The 19,528-nt window shown below is 43.3% G+C and overlaps 3 protein-coding genes across 7 annotated transcripts; 2 read left to right on the forward strand and 1 right to left on the reverse strand.

Moving 5' to 3' along the window:
* Positions 1-1,536: 1,536 nt before the first annotated feature.
* On the reverse strand, positions 1,537-4,095 carry rpl32 (ribosomal protein L32). Its single transcript, XM_034536297.1, has 4 exons — positions 3,973-4,095; positions 3,226-3,326; positions 2,944-3,125; positions 1,537-1,700 (listed from the first exon to the last, which is right to left on the reverse strand). Exons 2-4 carry the CDS (start codon positions 3,319-3,321, stop codon positions 1,571-1,573), a joined length of 408 nt encoding a protein of 135 aa, XP_034392188.1. The 5' UTR covers positions 3,322-3,326; positions 3,973-4,095; the 3' UTR covers positions 1,537-1,570.
* A 9-nt stretch (positions 4,096-4,104) lies between these two features.
* Positions 4,105-18,643, forward strand: LOC117733017 (protein SSUH2 homolog). 4 transcript variants are annotated; one of them, XR_004609683.1, is made up of 15 exons: positions 4,105-4,415; positions 4,514-4,545; positions 4,633-4,697; positions 4,935-5,039; positions 5,272-5,350; positions 5,585-5,714; positions 5,828-5,888; positions 5,985-6,106; positions 8,212-8,274; positions 8,380-8,462; positions 8,545-8,637; positions 8,749-8,854; positions 10,112-10,219; positions 10,302-10,526; positions 10,694-11,082. XR_004609683.1 is itself a non-coding variant. In XM_034536294.1 (14 exons), the coding sequence occupies exons 2-14, from the start codon at positions 4,523-4,525 to the stop codon at positions 18,626-18,628; spliced, it is 1,089 nt and encodes a 362-aa protein (XP_034392185.1). In that variant the 5' UTR covers positions 4,105-4,401; positions 4,514-4,522; the 3' UTR covers positions 18,629-18,643. The 4 variants fall into 4 exon arrangements, 2 of the variants coding, with proteins under 2 accessions (XP_034392185.1, XP_034392184.1); XR_004609682.1 differs by having other exon boundaries at positions 4,105-4,401; XM_034536294.1 differs by lacking the exons at positions 10,302-10,526; positions 10,694-11,082 and adding an exon at positions 18,618-18,643 and having other exon boundaries at positions 4,105-4,401; positions 10,112-10,259.
* Positions 11,342-19,415, forward strand: LOC117733018 (protein SSUH2 homolog). Of its 2 annotated transcripts, XM_034536295.1 has the most exons (15): positions 11,342-11,360; positions 11,612-11,670; positions 11,810-11,835; positions 11,998-12,065; positions 12,615-12,719; positions 12,893-12,968; positions 16,861-16,990; positions 17,100-17,160; positions 17,257-17,378; positions 17,479-17,541; positions 17,734-17,816; positions 17,898-17,990; positions 18,110-18,215; positions 18,470-18,577; positions 18,704-19,415. In XM_034536295.1, the coding sequence occupies exons 3-15, from the start codon at positions 11,819-11,821 to the stop codon at positions 18,842-18,844; spliced, it is 1,173 nt and encodes a 390-aa protein (XP_034392186.1). In that variant the 5' UTR covers positions 11,342-11,360; positions 11,612-11,670; positions 11,810-11,818; the 3' UTR covers positions 18,845-19,415. The 2 variants fall into 2 exon arrangements, with proteins under 2 accessions (XP_034392186.1, XP_034392187.1); XM_034536296.1 differs by lacking the exons at positions 11,342-11,360; positions 11,612-11,670; positions 11,810-11,835; positions 11,998-12,065 and adding an exon at positions 12,195-12,376.
* The last annotated feature ends 113 nt before the right edge of the window (positions 19,416-19,528 follow it).

A 19,528-nucleotide genomic window follows, 5' to 3' on the forward strand; every position in this document is an offset into this window, starting at 1 on the left:
CCAATAGAATGACTGTTACTATGGAAACGGTGACATTCGTGAGTGGTGTGGGGGAGGAGCTAAAAGCTTCTTTTTTTTAGCTCCTCCCCCAAACCGAATGTTGTAGCTCCTCCCCCAACCTTTTCTGTTGCAGAATTAACTGCTCAATCAAAGAGTCATGCAACAACACATTGTTGCTGTTTCAGGAAAATAAAGTGCATTTAATTTGTTGAAGTTTCATATTTCATGTATTGTTTTAGAAATGCATTAATGGAAAACCATTGACTTAAAACAGTTGTGTTTTTAAAAACCTTTTTAGAGAATGAATCCTAATTGTTTGGTGACCCCTGATCTCTCCTCTACCAGCCTTGTGTATAGAGCAAATAGTAAAAGATACAATTGCATTACTTATTAAACGAAGGGCCATACAGTCTGTTGACATTCTTCGACCTTTGCATGAGGACATCTCTAACTGGACCTCGCTGAATTTTAGTTGAATACCCCCGTACTTCTTTAAATATTACTACATGTACAGAAGCAGCTTCAGCAAGAAACTACAACCCCCACAATAAATTCTTCAATTTAAAAACATTTACTTCAGAGATGGGAAGCGGTTTTGGATCAGTGTCTTATTATCGTTATTTATTTATGATCCTCTGTTAACCGTTCACTTCTTGGATTTTTAATTTGCACCGTACAGCCGAGTGTGTAAATTTGTTCATTGCATTTTATTGATCATCTTTTTTTTAATTGTTTAATTAGCCCGCTTTACTTTCTCTCCAAAATGGCATTTGATTTTTTTAGCCCTTAACTTGTAATTAACAACCTAAATTCAGTGCAGAAATCGTCCTTTGGCAGCGAGCAGTCGCACAAACTGAAGAAGCAGAAGCAACTCTTCACATCTCGGAAGAAAAACAGCGTTTATAATAACTTACAATATGGGTCAACACTCTTCTTCGGGCATCTTTGGGCCCCCTTTGTTCCGTTTCAGTGTCCAGTCATCTGGAAAGAGTAGCGAGGGATGACCCCCCCCCCCCCCCCCCCCCCCCCCATCATCATGCCGAAGGAGAATACAACGAGCTCTGGCGCAACGATGCAGACGCTTTATGACCACGTTGACTTAAGTAGCTCAGACCGTTTTATATCACCCCCAAACTTCCTTCATTTAGAGCCCCTCACTTCGACACATTTTCCCTTTTCAGATTAAATCTCCTCCACCAGGTCCACCAGTTCAAACGAGGGTCAGAAGCTAAATTAATTTGACGCTGTAAAACAATAAAATCTGCTGGAGTTCCAGAGTTATTAAGCAATGCTCATATATTAATGCAACACATGCAGCAATACTGACAATTTAAAATCTCTGCATTTTAACAAACTCATTTCTGTTATTTGGGTCTCTAGACAAGCAGTAGAGGCAACAGCCAGAAAACAATTTTACTTCCGACGACCTCAGCGAGTCGCTTTCATTAAATTATCACGAGATTGAAACTTTCACACCTGTAAGAACTTATTGAGCAGCAATGAAGTGCCAAAAGAAGAACGAACCAAAGCGACCGATTCCATTTTTAAACATTTATTGTGACCAAACAGTTTATTCGTTCTCCTCGCTCCTGAGCCGGGCGTTGGGGTTGGTAATCTTGATGGCCAGCTGAGCTGCTCTCTCCACGATCACCTTCCTGTTCTTGGAGGAGACGTTGTGGGCAATCTCAGCGCAGTGAGTCCTGCAGAGGAGAAAGGGGAGAAAGAGGAGAGAGAGAGAGAGAGAGAAGAGAGAGAAAGAGGGTTAATGGAGGATGTTTTCACTGAAACGTCAGAGCGGCAGTTTGGGCTGAAAGTGTGTTGGTCACAAAAAGCCTCACATCCAGTAACACTAATCCATATTAAACAAATGCTCGTGCTCCTTACGAGCCGCCCGTGGAAGTGTTTTCTGCGTCGGGTTAAACGGACATTTCTAATGTTTCTTAAAACATGCCGTTAGATGGAGGTCATGGCCGCTTCATTAAAAAAAAGCACCCAAAAATAAATGCGGAGGATGATGAATTACAAAGTTGCCACTAAATGTGACAAACCAGTCAAGAAAAACATCTCCAGTTTGACGCCTACATTTGAATTACCATAACTTTCCCACCGTACTCCAGGAAAAAGTCATGGTGTCCACATCTGGAATCAATTAAAACTCCAACAGCTTAATGATGGACTTTAATCCTCTCAAAGGGAAGATAAATGGCATCTCTGCTCTGAATGTTCTTGAATTCAAGCCGATAAGATTCAACAAACAGTAGAACGCATCCTCACGAACCCAACTGGCATTGCCGTGTGTTCATTTGCTCTGTAACAGCAACTGGCTGCTCAAAGCCCAACTTCTCCCTCAACATGAATCTTGGTTTTAGAGAAAATCAGTCACCCAGTCGGGTTTTAAGCATTAGATGCTGGGTGAACTTTGTTAACTGGATCACATTGCACAGGTTTTGAGTTCTTAAACATCGATTAAAATGATCCAACCCGGTCGTTGCACCAAGTCAAGCATCCAGAATACAGTTAAACTATCTGCAAACAGCAAATTGAAATTGGCATGTTCCTATTTTGGAAGTCTACGTTCAGTCAGACTGAAGTTTAGGCGTTAGTATCGGATCCATCAACGACGAGAAGCTAAAGAATCTCGCCTTTTATTCACGGAAATCAAGAGGTTTCATTTGCAGTCAAACACCAGCAGAGAAGAGCAATAAATGGAGTCTGCTGGGAACATTTTCTAAAAAGTTTTAACAGACCTGCGTCATTACATATCTAAGAAACATGCTTATCGATCTTTAAAAATAAATATCCCAATTGTGCCCAATACAAGCACAGCCTCCAATATATTGAAATTGCAGCAAAACTACTGCACACTAGATAGCAGTCACGTTGGTGTGACGGGGAAAGTCATCTACGTTATTTTATTTCAGTGTGCGCGTGTGCACAATTTACCTGTTGCTCATCATCAGGACCTCGAGCTCCTTGATGTTGTGCACCAAGAACTTCTTGAAGCCGGTGGGCAGCATGTACTTGGTCTTCTTGTTGCTACCGTAACCGATGTTGGGCATCAGCATCTGGCCCTTGAACCTCCTGCGCACCCTGTTGTCGATACCCCTGGGCTTACGCCAGTTTTTCTGTGAGGTGTGAAAAGATGTTCACGGTTAAAAAAATTACCTGCGGGGTTGAAACCAGCAGCTGGACTGACCATGTGGAGGAAGTCATGCAGGCTCTTACCGCAATCTTGACATATCGGTCAGACTGATGGCGAATGAACTTCTTTGTTCTCTTTTTGACGATCTTGGGTTTCGTGAGGGGCCTGAGGGCTGCCATGGTGACTGAGGAGACACAAACAAACGTTAAAACCCCCCCCAAAAAAAGGTTACACAACAGGTGCGTGTCGGTGTGGCAGCATTACACATCGTGCTGCATGCATCAGCTACTGAGGATTCACGAGCGTTGCTGTTCCTGCAACTCGTTGACGTTAAAACAACCTTTCAAACTATTAAATTGCCCACGAGATGAACTTTCCTGTTGCGCGAGCGTCAGGCAAACGTGATCACGTCAGCTAACTAGCTAGCCTAGCTTCTACGGTGGAGTCCATGTTTAGCTAGCTAGCTAGTTAGCTAGCTTCTCTACGTGAAACATTTAATGTCTAGACATAAATGACCTATTTTTACACAAGTATTATATTAGCAACTGGCGGCTCTTATTTGACAGTGTGCATCTGTAAGCCACGTTCACCGTCGGGCCCTGAACGGACCTCTAACAGCCCCATTTCACGGGTAAAGCGTTAGCTGCGCAGCGGACACAGTACGAGCAGCGCCTCGATCAAAAAACAACAACTTTAAGACGATATACGACGATGAACTCCTCCATGTTATCCGACATAAATGGAAAGGACGTCTACGATAGCTAAACCGCGTCCGGATGGTCAAACATCGGCCTAAATCGCGTTGATGAACGTAGATTGCATCGACTCACCCGCCGATGTAAATCCAAAAGGGACTTCAACGACGGCGGAAAGAGAGAAAAGGACTTCCGCGACCGCCGCAAAGCATTGTGGGTACTGTATTTTTTTTTCTCCTTCTTCTTTTCAATCACGGTACTTTCCACCGGGAAGTTATATCTCAAAATCTACGAAATTAAATCACACGAATAACGTATTTTTTGTGACATTTGTTTAAACTTCACGCACAACCCGCACGCACGCTCTTTTAAAAAACTGCTGATAAAAAGGAATTTGTGCGCACTTCCTGGACCTATGTTTTTGTTTATTTTGGAGAAGGGACAATAACTGTTACTTCTTCTTCTTACTTCTCTGTTAATTCACAACCCCCACCCCCGACACACACACACACACACACACACGCACACAGAAAAAGTGAAGTTGTATTCGGTTGCTGTTTCAGGGTAAGGAGGCAAAGGTTAATATTCAATTTATGTCACATGATCATAGATCTTATCTCGCGCACTTGTGTGATTCAGAGCGCAGTTTTTTTTTACTGATGCAGTTGTTTTCCAGGGCTTTGACATGGAGAATCAGCCGGTGATGGGGTGAGCGTCGCTTTATTACTTATTATTTATAACCATTTGGTTGTTTATTTGATGTGTTTTTAACTTTCGTTTCTCCGTTACTTGCAGCCACCAGAACAGAAACTATGGAACGACCAATCCGGGATACGTACCCACGGCGGAGGGGGCCCCCGGTAAGTTCAGGAGGGGTGCACATAACATTTATTTTGTGTAATGGCATGCTATGCACAGTGTAATGGCATGCTATTCACAGTCTTTAAAAAAACGACATGCTGTTGAAATGAAAATAGTTTTTAAAGAATTCAGCTGGAAAAAGATTACAGCGATAGAGTGTTTTCATATATATAAATGTTCGGCTTCTCGTTTTGTATCATTTTGCACCTGAACCGGTTCTTCTGGTTTCTCGACAGCCATGTTCGCCCCACCCGCGGCTGGCTTCTCGGGCCCCAGCGCTCCTCCGGCCGGCATGTTTGACAGCGTGCCCGGCTATGAAGGAACCGTGGCAGGAGGAGGAGGTACAGTAAAGTACACCTTTCACACAGGGGGGGCTGTCGTATTCACTCCTCGGACACTTTATTAGGGTGCACGTCCTCTCTGACAGCGTGAAGCAAACATTAACATTGTGGTCAGTGTACCTAATAAAGTGACCACCAAGTGTATCAAGTAATAAAAAAAAAAAGAGCCCTCTGATTTCTGTTAAGACAAATCAATGAAACAGAAAACAAATACATTCAATATCTGCTGCAGGTGGATTTCTGCCCCCACCCATGCCGGCTTTCCCGGCTCCCCAGCCTCAACCTGGACCCGAACAGCCACAGACCTGGAAGTAAGCTGAACTATTTCCCTTTTTTTGGGGTTATACTTCTCTCAACATCCCTGCTGAGGATAAGATAAAAAAATCAATGACGTGTCAATCGACGTGTTACAACAACCACTTCCTCTCAAAAGATTGACCTGAAATCAAAGACCGGTCAAACAGTGAACTTCATCGAGCGTTCTTCGTAAATATAATGCCCCCCCTCTCCCTCACACTGCGTCTCACCCCCCTCTCCGCTGACAGTATCCCTTCGATAACTGAAGACACAGCTCGGGAGGCCTTCGCCCTGTTCGCCTCCAGCAAGTGCTGCTACAGTTCGGCGCCGGTAAAAGACGGCGTGATCACCAGCATGGACGCGTTCAACACGTACAGGGTGAGAGTTCATTTCTTTCACTCAATACGTGTGTGTGTGTGTGTGTGTGTGTGTGTCTGGGACAGTAGTTCTGGGTGTTACAAATAAGAAATCATCTTCTCTTTCTGTCGCAGTACCGCCTGGAAACCTTCACGGAGTCGAGATCTACCGAGTGGAGTCACAAGCCGTACAATGGTGTGCAGGACTACCTTCTTGTGTGGTATTCTCTGCTTTCTGCTGCCAGCGTGCTATTTCACCAATGTTCTGTTAATGCTGTTTTATTTGGGTCAGGCCAGCCGGTGGACGCCTTCTCCCAACCGTCTCCGGGTCCTTGGGATGTTCCTGCTAAAACCCCCAGTTTCTTCGTGGGTGACAAACAGGTCATGAAGGTTCCATACACGTCGTCCATGAAGGTGAGTTTTATAACGCAGGTTTTCAGTGAGGAAAGCGATGCAGAAAAGCTGGTTCATGCGTTTGCTACTTCCAGACTAGATTACTGCAACTCCTTATTATCAGGCTGCTCTAATAAGTCTCTTAAATCCCTCCAGTTGATCCAGAATGCTGCAGCTCGTGTACTCACAAAAACTAAAAAAAGAGATCACATGACTCCTGTATTAGCTGCTCTGCACTGGCTTCCTGTAAAATCAAGAATCACATTTAAAATTCTTACCCTCACCTACAAAGCCTTGATTGGTGGTGCACCATCATATCTTAAGGAGCTTGTAGTACCATATTGCCCCACTAGAGAGCTGCGCTCACTAAATGCGGGGCTACTTGTGGTTCCTAGAGTCCTAAAAAGTAGGATGGGAGCCAGAGCCTTCAGTTATCAAGCTCCTCTTTTATGGAACCAGCTTCCACTTTCAGTCCGGGAGGCAGACACAGTCACCTCATTCAAGAATAGACTTAAGACTTTCCTCTTTAATAGTGCTTATAGTTAGGGCTGAATCAGGTTTTCCCTGGTCCAGCCCCTAGATATGCTGCTATAGGCTTATAGGCTGCTCGGGGACGTTTTTAGCAGTGGTGTGTATAAAGTATCCAAAAGCAATACTTGAATACCTGAAAATGACTATAGGAATACTACTTGAGTAAAAGTCTTAAAGTATCTGATATTTACTGTACTTCAGTATCAAATGTAATTTTCTGATATTAAATGTACTTAAGTATTGAAAGTACAAGTAAATGCTGTAAATAAAAAAGCAAAGGGTCAGAACTTTGAGAATCATGAAGTTTATTCTTTTAAGTGCTGTGGCCACCATGACCAAGGACATTGTTGAAAACAATTGGGTTTGCTGTGATCCATCCAGGAGCAACAATGGTCAACATAATATATTGTACATATGTATACTTTTACATCTAGGATGAACTTATCATCGTAATTCTCAGAAAACCAGTACGACACTAAGAAGGAGTTGTAATGGTGCGTTTATAATTATGCTCATTCCGACTAGAGGATGTAGAGGGAAAATGCAGAATATTGTGTTCAGCAATAAAGATTAACTTGATGCATCAGGTCCGTGTTTTGAGAAAGGACACCTGTCTTTAAACTCCTATGTGATATCCTATCCTATGTCCTACTCGACGCGGTTTAAATTGTGACGCAGCGCTCTCGCGGCTCATGTCAATCCTATGGCGTGGTGGCTAGCTAACGTTAAGTTAACTAACGTTAGCTAACTAGTGCTGCAATGATTATACCTAAGATGACTCAAATCAACAAAACTCACAACTGCCAACACTTCCTCAGCTCATTAACTCGATAGCGATCTGTCTACTACACTGATTGTCTCATTTGATTTACGGTAGCTAGCGAACGTTAGCCAAAGATACACCATGTATAGCTACATTAGAAGATCAGACAGCTGTCTCACCCCCACCCCCGCCAGAGATATACTCCAATCCGGTGTTAGTCTTCCACCGTCGTTTGTAGCAGGTGCTTCCATTTCTGCTTCCATCATGAAATCAGTCAACTACTCACATAGTCGCTCGCTAGCTAAGTTAGCATCCTGGGCATCACTGGGAATCAAAAGAACGCGGTTTGAGAACACTTGTTTGCAATTGCGCAATAACGTGATTAACCAATGATTTAACTTGCAAGCCAGCACCACAGATTCAACCTGCTTGTTGGAGTCTGTGTTCCACCACAGTCCCCGAAGTTGGCCTCATGATTCATTTTTTTTCTAAAGATAGATTTGATTTTGTAGCGAGTAACGAAGGTTTTGGGGGAAATGTATCCGTTTTCTTTGCAAAATGTAGTGAAGTAAAAGTGAAAGTCAACAGAAATATACATAGTAACGTAAAGTACAGATATCCCCAAAAAACAACTTTCTACTTCCTTACTATACACCACTGTGTTTTAGGATACACTGAGCTCCTCTCTCCTCTTCTCTCTCCTTATTAACGTCTCTTCATTGCACATTCCCCAGAGTCTTTGTGCCTTCTCGCCTCACAGGGTCCATTGGACCTGGCTGTGTCTGAAACTGAATTTAATTTAATTTAATTGAGACGTGTTCTCCGTACACAGCCCTGCCACGCCTGTGTGGGACTGGGGAGAAAACCTTGCAAACACTGCTCCGGCTTTGGAAATGTAAGTAAAGTCCACACACCTCCAATTTAAAAATAAAAGGGAGTTACCGAAAGACCTTTTAATCATCGTCTGATCATGTGATTTCTCTTCTTGCCCCCCGGTCAGAGAGTCTGTTCGCCGTGCAACGGGTCTGGTATGCAATACGGAGGCAATCAATGCCTCCACTGCAGCGGCAGAGGGAGGACGAAGTAAGAGTCCAGTTCATAGACGGTACCGGTTTGGTGCATTCCTCCTCGACGATACTGACCGACAGGTATTCTCTGTTCACAGTTGCAGCTTCTGTCACGGGGAAGGAGCCAAGCAGTGTGACACGTGTCGTGGAAAACAGCAGCTTCTGGTCTACATCAGCCTCACCGTGAAATGGTGCGTCTGACTTAACTATCGCTTAGAATAGTGTCTCTTAAGTCATTCACCTTTACGGTTACTTTACGGCGACTTGTGAATCTTTTATTTTTGCCCCTTTTGTGCTTGCAGGACCAACAACTGTGACAACTACGTTGTGGAGCAGTCGAGTGGGCTGCAGGTGGACAACCTCTGCAAAGTGTCTGGCAAGCGACTTTTCAGGGACTCTCAGCACCTGGTGAAATATTGTTTCTCACTTTCTCAAGATATTAAAAAAGCACGAGAAGAGTTTTTCTTTTTTACAGAGAACGTGCGGAATCGCGGATATTTTTTTATTTGGGGAAAAATGTTTTTTCTGACTTATTTAGGTATACCATTTTGATTGAGATTTCTAAAATCTTTTTAAAAACAAATATTTGTCACTTAAATGTCTTCTTTAAAAGCTGAGTCGACTGTGTGCTGCAGTGTTCATTCTTCCAATTGAACACATTTATTCACAAGTATTAATAGAGCATGCAGCAGGTAGTTTAGGTCCACTTCTGTTTGTGGACTTAAACAGACCCCCTGTGGAGACCCTTTGGGGTCTGTTTATTGTTACTTGTTGTCGTGTGAGTCGCCTCATTGTTAACAATATTAGCCTTAGTGTTGAATAGTAAATTTCCCTTAGCCTGCATCCATTAAATCTTGTTTATTTGCACTTTATAAGACTTCAGCATGTTCTGGGGTATTTCGCACACTGCTGCTAACGATGCACATTTATCTAAATACTATATATCGACACACACAGTCTGTCAATGCAGGATGTGCTTCAGCCACGCTGTGTGGTCTCCACGACTCAGGTGACAACGGCGCCCACACAGAAGCTCTGGTGTGACTCTGACGGAGGACGCCGGCTACTGACACGCTCGTTTCACTGTGCAGGAAAAGAAAAACAAGACACACACATGTGTGGGCCGAGAAAACAACAGATAAAGCATGAAAATAAAAGTTTTAAAAAAAAGTCACAACTTGAGACCACTGTACGCAAGAGACATAAAAAACAAAAACATATTTTTAATAGCTATAATAACATTGGTACGAGTAAAACAGCTTAAAATTAATATAATTAAATTGAAAAAAATGTATGCGACTCAAATTCAATAAAATAAGTGATTTAATACGATAACAATAAAACATAATACAAATGTAAAAAAAAAAATAGGTGAAAAAAGTTATTAAAACGTCTATAAACCCGTTCTTCATTTCAAGCCTGGCTGAATAGGTTCGAAGTTTACGTTTAAATATTTCAACATATCTAGCAGCTCTAACGTCCTCAGGTAAACTGTCCCAGGAACAGGTTTCATTCCTTTGGAACACCTAACAGGCCTGAAACTGACACTATTTATTCAGAGCTCATATTGTCCCACTAGTTTTATTATCCTGCTGGATCCGCCAACCAACAAAGGAAAGTCCTCAACAGTAATTCAGCACATATTAACTGGACTACTCTGTGCAGGTATACCCAGTGATGGGCTTCCCAGACCCTGCAGTGGTGAGTGCTGCTCAGCGCCTCGTCGGTGAACACCAGGGCAAGTACTCAGCCACGTCACGCATCCTGCAACAGGTAACGGAGCCTCGGCTTTATTCACGGCCCTCCATTTTGGGTGTAAAATATTAATATTCTCTCTCTCTCTCTCTGTCTGCAGCGTCAAACCATAGAGCTGATCCCCGTCACCAAGGTGACCTACGCTTGGAAAGGGAAATCGCACATTTACTTTGTTTACGGGAAAGAGTTCAAAGTAAACGCGGACAACTATCCTGCTACCTGTTGCTGCACTGTCATGTAATTTACAACCGTATGAAGGTTTTTTTTTTCATTTTTACAGATGATTAGATATCAAAATAAGTTGTATGTCAATTCTGCTGACTAATGGGGAGCTCCAGCACATTTGGGCTGTTGACGTCCAATCGAGTCAAACGGCATTTAAAACGGTATGAAGCAAGTTAGCGGAACAGAAGGAAGTCTATTTACCTTTGACCAACTACTACTACACGATAACTAATGTTTTGGAAACCATTTGTATTGTTACGTGCCATTTGTATGTGTCACATCGTGTTAGTTCTATGTGTACGTGTGTCCCCAGTGTCTCCTGATCGTTCATTCCCATCCCCTCTCATATACAATAATACTATATGAACTATATTCCCTGAATCCTGAACCTTTTTGCTCACATATGGCGGACGTGATTTGGATTTCTTTATTCTTTAATTAACAGTAAAACAAATATTTATTTGTACCAGTGGTTTTTTTATGTTAGTAATATGTATGTGAACCTCATCCTAATCTCTCATAACAGAACTAATAGTTTTATGTGAATGTAACAAATTGTTAAATGTTCATGATCATATGAGACAAAACATAATACTTTATTTTGAACTGTTCCTTGCTTTCAATAAATGCTATTTCTTCTTGTGTTTTACAAGTAACTAATGTTATGTTTTTAAAAAAATGTGTTTATTTTATTTAGAAGTAACTAATAGTATTTATTTTCTTTTGTACGTGATCATGAGACAAACACGTATAATACTTTATTTTGAAGTGTTGTCTAAACTTCAGCGACGGCGGAAAGGAGAGAAAAGGACTTCTGTGACTGTCGCAAAGCATTGTGGGTACTGCATTCTTTTATAAATCAGGGTACTTTTCAGCGTGAATTTAAAGTTATTTCCTAAAATCTACGGAATGGAAATGAAACCACATGAATATCGTATGTTTTTTGCGTTTTATTTGTGAAATTTTATTATATTTTAAACTTCACGCACGCCCATCTGTTTACTGCTGACCAACATGAGTGTGTGCGCACTTCCTGGTTGTTGTTTTTTTTATACTTTGGAGGCAGGCTATAACTGTTACTTTTTCTTTCTACTTCTCTGGTTATTCTCAAAAGAGCGAGCGGAACCGAAACACACACGCACGCACACACGCACAAAAAGTGAAGTTTTTATTCCTTTCCGACAGCCAGAGGAAGAGACGGTTGCTGACTCGAGTTTCTGTGAAACGGGGGTGTGTGGTCAAAGGTAGGGTTAATAATTACATTTCTGTCACATGATAATCGATCTCACGCTCGTCTCGTGCACTTTTTTCGTGTGATTTTTTTTTTTTTTAAGAGCACAAGTGAAGAGTTGTGTTTTTTGATGTGCGGTTGTGTTTTTGCAGGACTTTGACATGGAGTACCAACAGGGGTGAGCGTCGCTTTAGTACTTATGATTATTATTATTATTCATAACTATTTAGTTGTTTAAATGATGCATGTACATATATTTAATTCAAAATCAAAAAAATTCAAAATAAATGTGGTTTGCCACCCGACCGTCTTCACTTTCGTTTCTCCGTTAATTTTGCAGCCACCAGAACAGAAACTATGGGATGGCCAATCCGGGATACGTGCCCACGGCGGAGTACCCCCGCCCCGGTAAGCTCCGTAAGGGTGCACATGACATTTAAACTGTGATTTGTTTTGTTTTTTAAATGCCATGCCTTTTTTTTTTTTTTTTTTTTAAGAAAAAATCGTGTTGCAATTGCACACTTCCGGTTTAAAGACACGCACACACACACGATCCCACACACACTAGAGTGAGGTCATTTTCTACGTGCGGGTTACTTGAGTGCGCGTGGTCACAGTGTTCGCGTGCGCCGCTGTAATAGTGTTCGGTGAGGGATTTAAAAACCTTCAGAAACAGCGACAGGAACACGTGAGAATGGACATTAACACGGAGGGGCAAGGTAAGACGACACGGAACTACTATTTTACTACTCGGGGAATTTAAAGAATTCAGCTGGAAGAAGCGTTTGAATATGTGAAGGGTTGTTTTCACCCCGCCCCCCTTTTTTATAGACACATTAAAAGTGGTTCTTCTCCGTTTGTGTGATGCATTAAATGCTTGAATTTTAAGATGAGGAAATCTCGGTGCCGAGATTCACTCTTATATGACCTGAACCGGTTCTTCTGGTTTCTCGACAGCCATGTTCGCCCCACCCGCGGCTGACTTCTCGGGCCCCAGCGCTCCTCCGGCCGGCATGTTTGACAGCGTGCCCGGCTATGAAGGAACCGTGGCAGGAGGAGGAGGTACAGTAAAGTACACCTTTCACACAGGGGGGGCTGTCGTATTCACTCCCCGGACACTTTATTAGGGTGCACGTCCTCTCTGACAGCGTGAAGCAAACATTAACATTGTGGTCAGTGTACCTAATAAAGTGACCACCAAGTGTATCAAGTAATAAAAAAAAAATCTGCTGCAGGTGGATTTCTGCCCCCACCCATGCCGGCTTTCCCGGCTCCCCAGCCTCAAAATGGACCCGAACAGCCACATTGGAAGTAAGCTGAACTATTTCCCTTTTTTTCCCTTCTTTTCTTGTTTGTTCTCAACATCCCCGCTGAGGATATTGCAAAAAAAAAATGCAAAAAATTCCATGACATGTTGTAACAATAATGCAATCGACGCGCTATTACAACAACCGCTTCCCCTCAAAAGATTTAACTGAAATCAAAGACCTAATTCGTCAAACTGAACTTTTTTTCCCTCGTGTGTTCATTGTATATATATATATAACCCCCCCAAAAAATATTCCTCCTTCTCCATTAAATCCTCTTTTGTGCTAGGAGATGTCTTTTTTTTATTTTTTATGAAGTAGTGTGTCAGAGTTCAGGCCTCTCGAAGCTCATCTTTTATTTAAGAGAGGAACATTTTAATTTTTTTAAACTTTGGTTTATTTAATAAGGGGACAGTGCACATTAATAAGTTAGCCAAGAGGCTATTTTTTCATTTTTTTTCAATCTTATTTCTGTTTTTTAGGTTTGTTTAGTAGAGGCAGATGTTACAAAACAAACCTGAAAATATACAAGGATATTATATAGAATATTGACGCTTTATGACAATGAGTAGAGTGAGAATATCTATTACATTACATTACATTTCATGTCATTTAGCTGACGCTTTTATCCAAAGCGACTTACAATAAGTGCATTAAACCATGAGTCCAAACTCAGAACAACAAGAATCAAGCAAGTACAATTTCTTCAATAACGTTAAACTACAGAGTACTATCCGTAAGAGACATTTAAGTGCTACTAAAGTGCTAAACAACAAAGTGCTATCGGTAAGGGACATTTAAGTGCTACTACGGCTCTCCCTTCCCTATTCAAGGTATAGTCGAAAAAGATGTGTTTTTAGTTTGCGACGGAAGATGTAGAGACTTTCTGCTCTCCTGATGTCAATGGGGAGCTCGTTCCACCAATGAGGAGCCAGCACAGCAAACAGTCGTGATTTGGTAGAGTGTTTAGCTCGAAGTGAAGGAGCTACAAGCCGATTGGCAGAAGCCGAGCGAAGTGAACGGGCTGGGGTGTACGGTTAGACCATGTCCTGGATGTACGTTTGACCATGTCCTGGATGTGAGGTTAGACCATGTCCTGGATGTGAGGTTAGACCATGTTCTGGATGTGAGGTTAGACCATATCCTGGATGTAGACCGGACCCGATCTGTTCGCAGCACGGTACGCAAGTACCAATGTTTTGAAGCGGATGCGGGCGGCCACCGGTAACCAGTGAAGGTCGCGGAGTAGTGTCGGTAAATTTCGGTCGGTTGAAGACCAGTCGAGCAGCTGCATTCTGGATGAGCTGTAGAGGTCGAATGGCATTAGCAGGTAGACCTGCCAGGAGGGAGTTGCAATAGTCTAGCCGTGAGATGACCAGAGCCTGGACCAGAACCTGTGCCACCTTCTGAGTGAGAAGAGGTCGTATTCTCCTGATGTTGTACAGCATGTACCTACAGGAGCGTGTTATTGCGGTAATGTTGGCAGTCAGGGAGAGTTGACTGTCGAGTGTCACACCGAGGTTCCTGGCAGTCGGCGTCGGAGCCAGCACTGAGTTGTTGAAGGTAATAGTCAGGTCGTGGGTGGGAGAGCCTTTTCCTGGAAGGAGGAGAAGTTCAGTCTTGTCCGGGTTAATTTTCAGGTGGTGAGCGGACATCCACTGAGAGATGTCGGTCAGACAGGCAGAGATTCGTGCTGCTACCTGTGTTTCAGATTGGGGAAACGAGAGGATCAGTTGGGTGTCGTCAGCATAGCTGTGGTAGGTGAAGCCATGCGAGCGAATGACAGAGCCGAGAGAGTTGGTGTACAGAGAGAAGAGAAGAGGACCAAGGACTGAGCCCTGAGGGACCCCAGTAGTCAGAGGGGCTCAGACACAGATCCTCTCCAGGTTACCCGGTAAGAGCGGTCGGTGAGGTAGGATGAGAAGAGTGAGAGCGCGGTGCCTGAGATACCCAGGTCCTGGAGGGAGGACATGAGGATCTGGTGGTTCACTGTGTCAAAGGCAGCGGAAAGGTCTAGAAGGATAAGGACAGAGGAGAGAGAGGCTGCTCTAGCAGTGTGAAGCTGCTCAGAGACAGCAAGGAGGGCAGTCTCTGTTGAGTGGCCTGTCTTGAATCCAGACTGGTGGGGGTCTAGAAGGTTGTTACTGTGAAGAAAGGAGGAGACTTGGTTAAAGATAGCTCGCTCTAGAGTTTTGGAGAGGAAGGGAAGGAGAGAGACAGGTCTGTAGTTGTTGACTTCAGATGGATCGAGAGTGGGTTTCTTCAGGAGAGGGTTGACTCTTGCCTCCTTCAGAGAGTTAGGGAAACAGCCGGTTGAGAGGGAGGTGTTAATGAGATGGGTGAGAAAGGGAAGAAGGTCAGGAGCAATAGACTGGAGAATGTGAGAAGGGATGGGGTCAAGGGGGCAGGTGGTTGGGCAGGCAGAGGTTACCAAGGTAAGAACTTGATTAGGAGACAGGGGGATAAAAGAGGAAAACGAGGGGGAAGAAGGTGAAGTTACTGGAGGTGTAGTTATGGAAGATGGATTAGTAAATGAGGAGCGTATGTCATCTATCTTTTTTGTAAAGTAGTCAACAAAGTGGCTTGGTAGAAGGGTGGAGGGAGGGGGGGGACCGGGGGGGACCAGGGGGGTCAAGGAGGTTGGAAAAAAATTGAGAAGAGCTTTTTAGGGTTAGATAAAGAGGATTTGATTCCGGATTGGTAGAACAGACTTTTGGCTGCAGAGATAGAGGCAGAGAAGGAGGAGAGAAGAGATTGATAGGCGAGCAGGTCGCTGGCGTGTTTGGTTTTTCGCCATTTCCTTTCCGATGCTCGCATAGTGGCTCTCTCGGCGTGCACTGGTTCGGACAACCACGGAGCCGGAGAGGACTTGCGGACCTTTCGAGTCGTAAGAGGACAGAGAGAATCAAGAGAGGACGACAGCGTAGAGAGGAGAGTGTCAGTGGCAGAGTTAGGCTGCATGAGTGAGAAGGAGTCAGTTGGAGGAAGGGCTGACAGAACAGACGAGGCCAGAGAGGAGGGTGAGAGGGTGCGGATGTTGCGACGGACAGGTGCAGAGTCCGTTGTGGGAGGGTTGTCAGTTCCAAAGAGTGGGAGAGAGTAAGAGATGAAGAAATGGTCAGAAACATGAAGAGGAGTTACAGTGAGGTTAGATGTAGAGCAGTTTCTGGTGAAAATATAGTCAAGGTGGTTGCCAGCTCTGTGTAGGAGGGGATGGACTGAGCGAGAGAGCAAAGGAAGACAGTAAGAGTAGCAGGTCACATGACTTCTCTGTCTGGATGTTAAAGTCACCCAGAAGGATGAGCGGGGGGCCGTTTTCTGGGAAGTTTGATAGGAGGACGTCTAGTTCTTCCAAGAAGTCTCCCAAGGAGCCAGGTGGACGGTAGAGAACAACAATGGTTAGATGAACCGGATGAGTAACCGTCACTGCATGCAATTCAAAAGACAGTGGGGTAAATGGAATCGGGTAGAGGGCAAAACTCCATTTGCTCTCTACCCGATATCTATCTAAATATTAAGATACGCATAGTTTTGTCATTCAGGAGACTCTTAGACATTGTCAAGTAATGACAAGACATGCAAAAAAACACACAAAGCAAAAAAACACACAAAGCAAATAAAAAGAGAGATAACTATGTTAAAATAGAATGGACTAAAGACACGATTATGCTGCATTGTTAGACACTAAATAAAACATCCATGTCAGAGGCACAGATCATAAAAAGCATGCAGGGTATTCTTACCAGTCAGCTGTACTCTGGCGTTGGGACATCAGCTGTTTCTTCATGCTTTAGTTTTTGTCGTTGTCTTCTTCGTCTGTTAAATGTGTAAACTATTTAAATAAAACAAGATGGCCTCTCCCTCACACTGCGTCTCACCCCCCTCTCCGCTGACAGTATCCCTTCGATAACCGAAGACACAGCTCGGGAGGCCTTCGCCCTGTTCGCCTCCAGCAAGTGCTGCTACAGTTCGGCGCCGGTAAAAGACGGCGTGATCACCAGCATGGACGCGTTCAACACGTACAGGGTGAGAGTTCATTTCTTTCACTCAATATGTGTGTGTCTGTGTGTGTGTGTGTCTGGGACAGTAGTTCTGGGTGTTCCAAATAAGAAATCCTCTTCTCTTTCTGTCGCAGTACCGCCTGGAAACCTTCACGGAGTCGAGATCTACCGAGTGGAGTCACGAGCCGTACAATGGTGTGCAGGACTACCTTCTTGTGTGGTATTCTCTGCTTTCTGCTGCCAGCGTGCTATTTCACCGATGTTCTGTTAATGCTGTTTTATTTGGGTCAGGCCAGCCGGTGGACGCCTTCTCCCAACCGACTCCGGGTCCTTGGGATGTTTCTGCTAAAACCCCCAGTTTCTTCATGGATGACAAACAAGTCATGAAGGTTCCATACACGTCGTCCATGAAGGTGAGTTTTATAACGCAGGTTTTCAGGGAGGGACGAGCTCCTGTAATTGCTTCTAGCGGGCGTTGCTGACTGAGACATGTTTTCCCCCCCCCGTACACAGCCCTGCCACGCCTGCGTGGGAATGGGGAGGAAACCTTGCAAAAACTGCGCCGGCTCTGGAAACGTAAGTAAAGTCCACACACCTCCAATAAGAATACCTTTTTATCATCGTCTGATCATGTGAATTCTCTTCCCAGAAAGTCTGTTTTGCGTTCAACGGGTCTGGTAATCTCCAATTTAAAAATAAAAGGGAGTTACCGAAAGACCTTTTAATCATCGTCTGATCATGTGATTTCTCTTCTTGCCCCCCGGTCAGAGAGTCTGTTCGCCGTGCAACGGGTCTGGTATGCAATACGGAGGCAATCAATGCCTCCACTGCAGCGGCAGAGGGAGGACGAAGTAAGAGTCCAGTTCATAGACGGTACCGGTTTGGTGCTTCCCCCTCGACGATACTGACCGACAGGTATTCTCTGTACACAGTTGCAGCTTCTGTCACGGGGAAGGAGCCAAGCAGTGTGACACGTGTCGTGGAAAACAGCAGCTTCTGGTCTACATCAGCCTCACCGTGAAATGGTGCGTCTGACTTAACTATCGCTTAGAATAGTGTCTCTTAAGTCATTCACCTTTACGGTTACTTTACAGCGTCGGTTATCATGTAACTTTTTATTTATTTTTACGTTTTGTGCTTGCAGGACCAACAACTGTGACAACTACGTTGTGGAGCAGTCGAGTGGGCTGCAGGTGGACAACCTCAGCAAAGTGTCTGGCAAGCAGCTTTTCAGCGACTCTCAGTATCTGGTGAAATATTGTTTCTCACTTTCTCAAGATATAAAAAAGCACGGGAAGATTGTGTTATTCTTTTACAGAGAATTGACATATTGCTGATATTGTTTTTATTATTTTTCCTGACTTATTAGATATCTGATAATTTTGATTGAGATAAAAAAAAAGGAAAAAAAAGATTTGTCACCTAAACTTAAGCCTTGATGTTGAATAGTAAGAACAGTCCTCAACAGTAATTCAGCACTCATTAACTGGACTACTCTGTGCAGGTATACCCATTGATGGGCTTCCCAGACCCTGCAGTGGTGAGTGCTGCTCAGCGCCTCGTCGGTGAACACCAGGGCAAGTACTCAGCCACGTCACGCATCCTGCAACAGGTAACGGAGCCTCGGCTTTATTCACGGCCCTCCATTTTGGGTGTAAAATAATATTTTGTGAACGTCAAAAGCCTCATTTTGTGTTTGCATATAACGTGCTCACATTCGCTCTCTCTCTGTCTGCAGCGTCAAACCATAGAGCTGATCCCCGTCACCAAGGTGACCTACGCTTGGAAAGGGAAATCGCACATTTACTTTGTTTACGGGAATGAGTTCAAAGTAAACGCGGACAACTATCCTGCTACCTGTTGCTGCACTGTCATGTAATTTACAACAGTATGAAGTTTTTTTTTTACTTTGGCAGAGGATTAGATATCAAAATAAGTTTTATGTCAGTTCTGCTGACTAATGGCGAGCTCCAGCACATGTGGGGCTGTTGGGCTGTTGACGTCCAAGCGAGTCAAACATTTAAAACGGGCATTTAAAACAGTATGAAGCAAGTAAATGGAACAGAAGGAAGTCTATTTACCTTTGATCAAGTACTACTGCACAATAACTAATGTTTTGGAAACCATTCGTGTGCCTTTTGTATGCATGCGCCGCAGAACAATTATTGTTTACTGACACAATATAGACCATAATCAAATTATATTCCCTGAATCCTGAACCTTTTTTTTTTTTTCATCAACAGTAAAACAAAAAATGTATTTGCACCAGTGTTTTTTTAATGTTAGTAATATGTATGTGAACCTCATCCTAATCTTTCATAAAATAACATATTAGTTTTCTGTTTATGTAACAAATTGTTAAATGTTCATGATCATATGAGACAAAAATGTATAATACTTTATTTTGAACTGTTACTTGCTTTTAATAAATGCTATTTTTTCTTGTTTTACAAGTAACGAATGGTATTTATTTTCTTTGTTTTTACAAGTAACTATGTATTTATTTATTTTACAAGTAACTAATAGTATTTCTTATTTTTTTCACAAGTATCTAATAACATAT

This window comes from Cyclopterus lumpus, chromosome 7 (genome assembly GCF_009769545.1).
Source record: "Cyclopterus lumpus isolate fCycLum1 chromosome 7, fCycLum1.pri, whole genome shotgun sequence".
In the NCBI taxonomy this organism is placed as follows: domain Eukaryota; kingdom Metazoa; phylum Chordata; class Actinopteri; order Perciformes; family Cyclopteridae; genus Cyclopterus; species Cyclopterus lumpus.